We start from the raw sequence: 8,446 nt of genomic DNA, 5'->3' as shown, positions 1-8,446 counted from the left end.
GTGTGGCAACAGTTACTGCTGCTCAGTTTCACCTGAGAACTACCACAGTGCTGGCACACTGGCAGGCCTTAGGACATACTTTTACTTACTGGATTCTTTCTTCGCTTTAAGGTATGTCACAGCTTAATATATACATATACATGCATATTTTAATGCCTACAGAAGTCACCAGAACTTGATATCCTTGGTAATGTGTACAGACAGGCTTTGTTCTTGTCTTCTGCTAAGTAATCATTCATTCTAGACCTCACTTACACTATAAAAAGGAAAAAAATAGCTGCAATTTCTCCATTCCGAGGTGCATAAATTAGAGAGGTGGATGTCATCCCCGCAGTAGAGATCTCTCCATTTCCACAAAATTAATTTAGAGGCAAAATACCAGCGTTCCAAAGATAGCAGACCCTGATTGAAATTACTTTTCTCTGAGCATGTTCCTTACTTAATGTTGCGTTTGCTCTCAGGGTTATAATGGAGCCTGCGTTTATGAGGCTAAAGGTGGCTGCGCTGCTTCTGATAACAATTCAGCTGAAGACAGGTGAGTCTCATTTCATATCTAAAGAGTGCGTTTGATAAGTTAGGACATATCTTTTTAGTCTGTTGACCGTTTGATCTGAGATATTATATCAACCTCTCAGAAGGGATGTTTAATTTGTAGAACCAGCCTGATCTGTGATTCATACCACAGGCTGACCGGCCTGACATCCTCTTAGCTTATGTTCTGACTGGGTGAGTTGCTTTGCAGACACTCAGTGAACCATGTACATGTAATGTGGGTGGCTGACAAGCATCCTGCATAGCATTCATACCTCTTTTGCTGTTTCTGAGGATCAAATTGCTGTGTGCATTTGAAAAGTATCACCCTGAGAGACTTTACTGTCCCTCGGGGAGAAATTAGTCTTGGGCCCTCATCCAAGCTGTCTGCTTTAATACACAGACACCATAAAAACAGAAGTGAAACGAAATCAAGTGCGAGCGGCGAGTGAACAGTGTACATAACATGCGCTCTTATCATGTTCCACGAAAGCATGGAAGCCCCTAAATCTTCCCATTGCCCCACCTCATTAGACCAGCGGTTGACTGCTCAGCGTTAAGAGGCTTGATTGATTCTTCACTTCTTCCAGTGCAACTTCCCAGTGGTACGCTGAGAGGAAAGTGCTGTCTGGGACAGTGAGAAGGTGCCCAGGATTTGAATATTTGCAGCTCTTTGCATCAAGCTTTAAGCACACTGGCAAGTTAGCGAAGCTGTCTCTTCACATAAAAACACATCTTTCTTAGATCACGCAGTTTTGCCCAGGGGAAGCGTTCGCAGTGTAAACATTTGACTGACTAATTTGAGGCTTTTTTCAGACTCCCTTCATCACATCTGCCATTTACACGCTTTCATAAATACCCCTGACATGCTTTGTTTTCTTGCAGTGGCATTGAAGGGCTTTCAGAGTGTCATAGTGGATTTAATGATGAGTGCTGTCAAAGGAGAGGCTGATTTGATTTGTGCTCCTTTTAGACGTTTAATGAAGGTTAAACATCTAAATGGGGATATGTTGGGAAGGCATTTGGGCATTACCAAGACAAATAACCTGGATCTGTTAAAATGTGTTCTGGCACAATAATAATCAGCACTCCGTTCTTCTTATACACGCCAAGCTTTCAGTAATAATTAAAATCCATTGCTGTAAGCAGTGAGTCAACAGGGCGTGCGTCAACTCCGGGACGTCTTATAACTGCCATTTGTCAAGTCAATTTTGCTCATGTACTTATTTTTCGCCATCATTTACCAATATCTTTCTGACAATTAATGAGCCCCCAGAGATTCAGATTAATATGTAACTCATTTCTGCAAAAAAAACACCACTTTTACTTTTTCTACTCCAAACTCTCAAATCTTCAGTTTGACTTAAGAGGCCAATTAGTCTCACATCAGCACTCCTGCTCCACCCTGAGACTGCTTGTGTGCACAGGCCCAGAGCTTGAATGCCATTAAGAGGGGGAAATATTAATGCGTTTGAGAGTGAAATTAGTTTTATTCTGTCTTTTTTCTGTTTGTCTTTTAGCCTCAGTAGATGATTATAAAAACTGAAGGGAGGAAGATGTGTGCATTATAAATGAGACGGATCTGACTAGAAAATGTTTCCGTGTCCATCCCGTGTGACAGAGGCGCTGCAGGTGACATCCTCGGGACCGCAGACTATCCAAAAGGCTCAAGGAGTGACCGTCATCCTGGGGTGCACCTACACCCCCGGCCCCGAAGACACAGGAGAGCTGGACATCGAGTGGTCCAACGTCAGCCCGGACATGACGCAGAAAGACCAGCTGGTGTGTTGTGTGTGTTTGATGATAGAGATTAATGACCTGTCAGGGGATTTCTTGGGTTTTTGAGCTCTTTTAGTGGAAAAGCTTCCTTTGAAAAAGTGCCATCACTCACTGCAATCTTTGGCTCTCAGCTCATAGAATATTCAGGCGGCCAGACGCACCACTACGGCGACCCCAGCCTCTCCAAAAGGCTCAGTTTCGTAACAGACCCCAAGCTTGGAGACGCTTCAATCTCTATCTCAGACGTGAAGCTCTCGGACACGGCCACATACCAGTGCAAAGTCAAGAAGTCGCCTGGTGTCGACATGAGAAAAGTCACTCTGGTGGTGATGGGTGAGGATGAATTCCTTTTGACCAGTTTTACCTGTTTGCTTTCTCAGACTTCTTGTTCGTTCTGTAGATGCAGCTCTCACTCAGAAGGAATGTAAAAGCTCTTCCTTTGTCTCGGCCTCTGCTGATGAGATCACCTTTCCTGTGTTGCCATACCGACATGCTCAACTCTCACATGTCTCAGCCTCCTGTAATAAATCACTGCATCATCCTAAAGCAGTTCTTTTGCGGCATGTGTCTGTTTATTTTTCTTTCACCAGTTCCCCCATCAGTGCCTAAGTGCTGGGTTGAAGGTGGTGAGGAGAGAGGCGGCACAGTCTCCCTCCACTGCAAATCCTCTCAGGGGTCCACTCCCCTCAGCTATGTGTGGAGGAGGGAGAGCGGAGGGGCAATGCCATCCACTGCTACCCAAGGTAAGCTATTTAACATTTAAATGCCTCTCTCTGTTGTTGTATTTGTGTAGGTAAAGTGTCTGTGCTGAATGTTCTCCTCTCCCATTAATAAGACTCTCAGAGCGGGGAGCTTTTGATAAGGAACCACACAGACAACAACATTGGGAGCTACATGTGTGAGGCCAAAAATGCTGTGGGCACAGCGCAGTGTAAATATGCACTGCATGCATACAACCGTAAGTCTACCGTATCATCATCTAATTTCACTTTTTAAAAAAAAAACCTCAACACTCTGTCCTGGAGTACCTTTTTTAGTTTTGCTACTGCATTTGCTGCCGTCTTTAACACAAAATCACATGTAAGCCTCTTGTTGGAGCTGGAATTAATGACTGTAAAGCAGGAGAGCTGTTTGATCTGTAAACATAACGCCCTCTCTTCCAGCTACCAACAAAGTGGGCGTCATAGTTGGTGCAGTGATCGGTGCTCTGCTGCTGCTCCTCCTGCTCCTCCTGCTCATCTGGCTCCTGATCTGTTGCTGCCACAAGCGTCGCTATGAGAAAGAGGTCGCAAATGAATTAAGGTATTGTGTGGAAAACTATTTCCAGTAGCCGTGAATTAATCTCAGATCAGAGAATCTTCTAATTAAGACCGGCGTGACCTTGTTTTATCAGGGAGGACGTCCAGGCCCCAGAGAGCAGGCCCTCCAGCCGGCACTCCAGCCTGCGCTCGGTGCTGGGGTATCGCACTCACCCCGGTGTGCAGCACAGCTCTGAGAGGAAGAACCTGTCCAGTGTCAGCGAATCAGGACCCATCTTCACAGGAGAAAGTAATGCAGTGGACAGACCTGCTTATCTCAAATACGACCACAAATATGGATACCCCGTCTAACAGGCGGGCATGACAGATTTTTATTTTTGTACAAAGCTACACCTTCTGATGAAAAGACTTTGAGCGTAAACCGCCTTGTAAAGAACATTCTATGTAAGCTCTGTATGTGATTAAAGGTGCAATATTGTATTTAACTGGAGAACAACAGGAGTGCTGTATAGCTACTGCAGACTCTTAAAAGTTTACCTCAGTTCTTACTCTGGACAAATGACAACAGGGGCAGTTTCTCGTAATCCAATTCATTATTCACACCACTTTTACTAATACTATGTGTAAAATGTATATAGGTAAACACTGTATTTTTATGAAGGTGCTTTTTTTCTTTGATGCACATGTATTGGTTTATTACTTTTTAAAATGTGAACAATAAAATATTTTAACAGCAAGTCCATTTAATTCTATTTATATTGTGCCAGTTTATAACAGAAGTCCTCTCAGGGCACTTCACATAGTAAAGTGAAGACTTTATATTATTATATAATAGATAGAAACCAAACAAATCCAAATGATTCCCTCTGAGCAAACTCGCTGGCAAGAGTGGGAAGAAAAAAAACTCCTTTTTACTCAAAGACCTCCGGCAGAACCGGGCCCAGGGAGGGCAGCCATCTGCCTCGACGGGTTAGGGGAGAGAGAGAAGGATAGCAGATGGAAAACAGACAAACAAGGGCTAAGAGAACAATAAACACTAACCTGAGGCCTGTACTATGGAGAGGGTGTGAGGTTATCGAGGTAATTTAAGGTCTAACTCTGGGTTTCAGGACCATGACAGCAGTTCACTTCTTACAGAGGTACATCGCCATGGTAACTTACCTAACCTGCTCCTCAGCAGGTTTTGTTCCAGATGAGAGAGCAGCGCATATGACATCACCTTCTATTGACCTGTCAGTTGCCTCAGAAAATGGCACCGGTATGAATTGAAGCTCGGTGCACAGGTAGTGAGATAAAAGATAAGAGCTTTTAGAGCAGTATAATCTTGAAGTGTTTCAAACACTTAGGCCTTGCAGCTGTTGACCTTATAAGATTTGCTGTAAGTCTACTAATTGATTTGAATTAGGTTCTTATATTTGTTCTGTACTTGCGCTCAAGATTGTTTAACCACCAAATAGCTGATAGAATAGGACTAAAACTGTCTCACACACCAGGAGAATATATCTAAGACATTTATTAGACAGAATATACAATTGTAATAATAGTCACATGTACACGTGCCCTAAAAAGCCCTAAGTACCCTCCTCATTTAAACAGTCTAAACTCATTTAACCTGCTGAAGTTTAAACAGCAGGTTTTTGCCTATTTTCCTTTTTGACTGTAATATGCATTTAAACTCTTCACTATTTTTCTAATATTAAAGTTTTTGTGTGCCAGTAGACCTGCCCCTGTCTGTGGTTGGTCATCTTTTACCAACTCCACTTTTTTCACGTGAATGTGCTCATATTGAAGTTTAGAAACCCTTGGGCTGACTTACTGAGTTTATAACCAGCTTTGTAAGATTTATCCAGACATGCAACTTAAAGATGCCGTGGAAATGATGAATTTGCTTCATTGTATACAAGCCTCAGGTCAGTGTGGCCGGTAACTGCAGACCAGAAATGTGTAGATCTGTAGAGCTACTTCTGCAGAGTACAAAACACAAACTACAGGAGACAAGTCAGAGTTGGTGCCATGTAAATGTATGAAGACTGACAGAGAGGTGCTCGGTGCATCATGGGATGTCCCCCAGCAGCTTAGGCCTGTAGCAGCATAACTAATGGATGGTTCAGGGTCACCTGAGAAGCCCTCACTATACACTTTATCAAAAAGGAAAGTTTTAAACCTGATCTTTAAAGTTGAGAGGATGTCTGTCTCCTGAACCTAAACTGGAACTGATTCCACAGCAGAGGAGCCTAAGAGTCTGAGAGGACAGTTTCATTTTAATCCCATTTTGGGTTCACTGAGCATTGAGATTTCTGTGTAATGGTTCCATCTTTTATTGCTTGATGATATTTGGATCACAAAACATAATCATTTGAAACACATATGTCATTCAAAGGATGCATAATTTTGTCTTACTAACAAACATAAAACTTAACTGAATGAGCTGAATGAGCTTTACTTTCATAATAACATCCGATATTTTCTGTTGACATGGAAAATTAGGTGCTATTACATGAAAGCAGCCAATTTCTCAGTGGTCAGAGGTTCAAACACAATTTAATTAGAGAGGTTAATTGATGAAGATTCCCTTAAAATGAACACAGTGCAACGCTGGCTTTCAGAACTTTGATTTTAAATTCATAGACATGTTCAAACAAACAACTTTTGTGTTTTCTCAGTGAGCAGAGTGGGTATTTTCAGAGGTGTACGTGGATCAATATAAAATCAAACGCTAAGCTGCTCATGTGTCAGAAATATTGGAAGACAGTGAAGTCGGCTTTGCCTCGGATCCTCTCAAGTGCATCTGCCTCCTTGAAAATTTTTCATTTGCAGAACAAAGAGCAGCAAAATTGCCTCGCTCTTGCTGTGTGTCTTTCCAATGTTTTGCAAAGCAGCCAGTAAACCAGTTATTGGAGTAACTGTTATTAGTGGAGGCGCTAACCTGCAGCTGACACCTTCAGAGTCAGCACTGTGCCCCTCCTCTCCAGAAGAACAGCCCGTGTTGGCCTGATCCCATCTTCAAAAGGTGAATGTTGAATTAATACGAGCTGCGAGAAGCAGTGTGGGTTGCAGAGACTATCAGCAAGAAATTCTGCCCCCCGGTCCCTTTAAGGCCAGGGGCCAGGCTGCACTCATCTGTAAAGCAGTGGTACTGTTTCAAATGATTACAAATAGCAAGCGTCTAATTTAGACTTTTGAATTTTAGGCACGCTTTTCTAAAATTACCTTTTTGTGGAGCTGTAAGCAGAAGCACTTAGGGTTGCATTTGCAGACCTCCTCCCCTCGCACACATTCAGGACATACAATGTTCCACTGCTGTGTTTGACTTTGTCACTCATTTGCCTCACACAAAGACACACTGCCGTCCGTTTGCTTCTGTGTGTTAATGTCTGTGTCTTTCTGTTTGCTCAGCTCAAATCTTTAAACAAGTCCGCATCCTTCAAGCCTTATTTCTAAGTGCACACACAAATCTGTTCTTTGATCCATGCATGAAGTGGGGGAAACAGATACAATAATTAATTGTAATTACTGTTCTTGCAACCTCACTCAGAAACTAGATAATCTCTTTTTTTAATAATAAGTTTCTTAGAGAGCAGAACTTCTAACAGGGTTGGCATAGTAATTATTAAAAAGAAAGAAAAGGAAGCCTCCCACTGCAGTCTGCTTTCACATCGAGATTCAAAGAGCTTTGGCAATAAAAAAAAAGAAGCTTTTTCATGCTGTTATGCAAAAAAGTCAGAATCTGTCCTTGAAATCTTTCTTTATTCATAAAGAAAACTGTGACTATGGGAAGCCATGTTAAATGCTTATGTAATGAGGATCTTGCTTGCTTTGACCGGGTGGTTGCTTAGGTAAATGAAGTAAACAAGAAATCCAAATAGAAGGGAAATATAATTTGAGTCAACATCTTCATACAAGTCTGTCTGCAAAGTAAGTGTCCTCCACAGCACAAACTTCAGTGATAAGGTGTTGCATAAGCAAGGTGATTCTGAGGTGATTTGCTCTTCTTATCAGGTAAATAGGTGTGTGGGCGGTTTGGTGTTTGTAAATACGCGGCGGTGCTGCAGGAATAATCGTTTGCATGTGGAGTGTGGTAGATTGTGGAATGGGCTGAGCCGTCGCGCTGCACTGATAGACGTACAGTAAAGTCCATAATGAGCACAGATCCTTCCCATCCAATGCAAATAAGCTGTCACCACTACCTGTGGTCAGAACTGATGCAAATCATGCCTAATACTCATGTATAAATCCCTGTGAAGGAACTCTTAAATCCATGGGTTTCACCTTGCTGTGTGCATCCTGCAGACAACTCCAGGCAAGGATTAATACTTGGATAAACAAAACAAAACAAAGGATTCTTCAACTGCAGCCAAAGGTATTGAGTCAGACAACGTATTGTGACGACTGGCAGGCTAAGAGAATAAAAGCAGGAGCCTTCAGTAAGAGTCAGAGCGATAAAAAGCCTCGTCTGACCCAAGGGAGCTTTGTTTGAGGTAAAAATGGCAAACGTTTCTCTCCCCTAATTACTCTCACCTCCTTCCCCTGAGCTTTACGTCACATACGATGACTGACTAAATTTCACATTTCACGTATATTTTTAACCGTAATAGAAGATTTTAATTGAGCCTATTTGTATCTGTTTTATGTATTTCAAAGACTTAATGTGTGAATCTTTTCCCCAGGCCCCACTGACAAACTGTGACTGATTCCATTCTGTGACAGAAATCAAGAATCGTCTGGTTTGGAGTGTGTGTGCATAATTTTTTGTCTTCTTGTCATCTTTTTGAACACAGAGAAAACAAAATACTTCAGAACTGCACACGTACTGCTGAGTGGTACACAGACTGTAAAGTTATTCTTGTAACCGTTTGCACTGCAGAGACAGAGGCATT

At 42.3% G+C, this 8,446-nt stretch overlaps 1 protein-coding gene across 1 annotated transcript; it reads left to right on the top strand.

Moving 5' to 3' along the window:
- The first annotated feature begins 251 nt into the window (after positions 1-251).
- On the top strand, positions 252-4,306 carry vsig8b (V-set and immunoglobulin domain containing 8b). Its single transcript, XM_022196883.2, has 7 exons — positions 252-535; positions 2,153-2,313; positions 2,442-2,643; positions 2,901-3,053; positions 3,146-3,268; positions 3,474-3,612; positions 3,704-4,306. The coding sequence occupies exons 1-7, from the start codon at positions 469-471 to the stop codon at positions 3,918-3,920; spliced, it is 1,062 nt and encodes a 353-aa protein (XP_022052575.1). The 5' UTR covers positions 252-468; the 3' UTR covers positions 3,921-4,306.
- The last annotated feature ends 4,140 nt before the right edge of the window (positions 4,307-8,446 follow it).

This window comes from Acanthochromis polyacanthus, chromosome 7, assembly GCF_021347895.1.
Source record: "Acanthochromis polyacanthus isolate Apoly-LR-REF ecotype Palm Island chromosome 7, KAUST_Apoly_ChrSc, whole genome shotgun sequence".
Taxonomy (NCBI): domain Eukaryota; kingdom Metazoa; phylum Chordata; class Actinopteri; family Pomacentridae; genus Acanthochromis; species Acanthochromis polyacanthus.
Note: the sequence above shows the minus strand (reverse complement) of the source record. Positions and strands in the feature narration are given on the sequence as shown.

Excerpts from the sequence above, each read along its gene's own strand:
- vsig8b (XM_022196883.2), top strand. The coding sequence starts at position 469 with ATGGAGCCTGCGTTTATGAGGCTAAAGGTGGCTGCGCTGCTTCTGATA. Across the intron at positions 536-2,152 it reads AACAATTCAGCTGAAGACAG|AGGCGCTGCAGGTGACATCC; the intron begins GTGAGTCTCATT and ends CCCGTGTGACAG. Across the intron at positions 3,613-3,703 it reads GAGGTCGCAAATGAATTAAG|GGAGGACGTCCAGGCCCCAG; the intron begins GTATTGTGTGGA and ends TTGTTTTATCAG.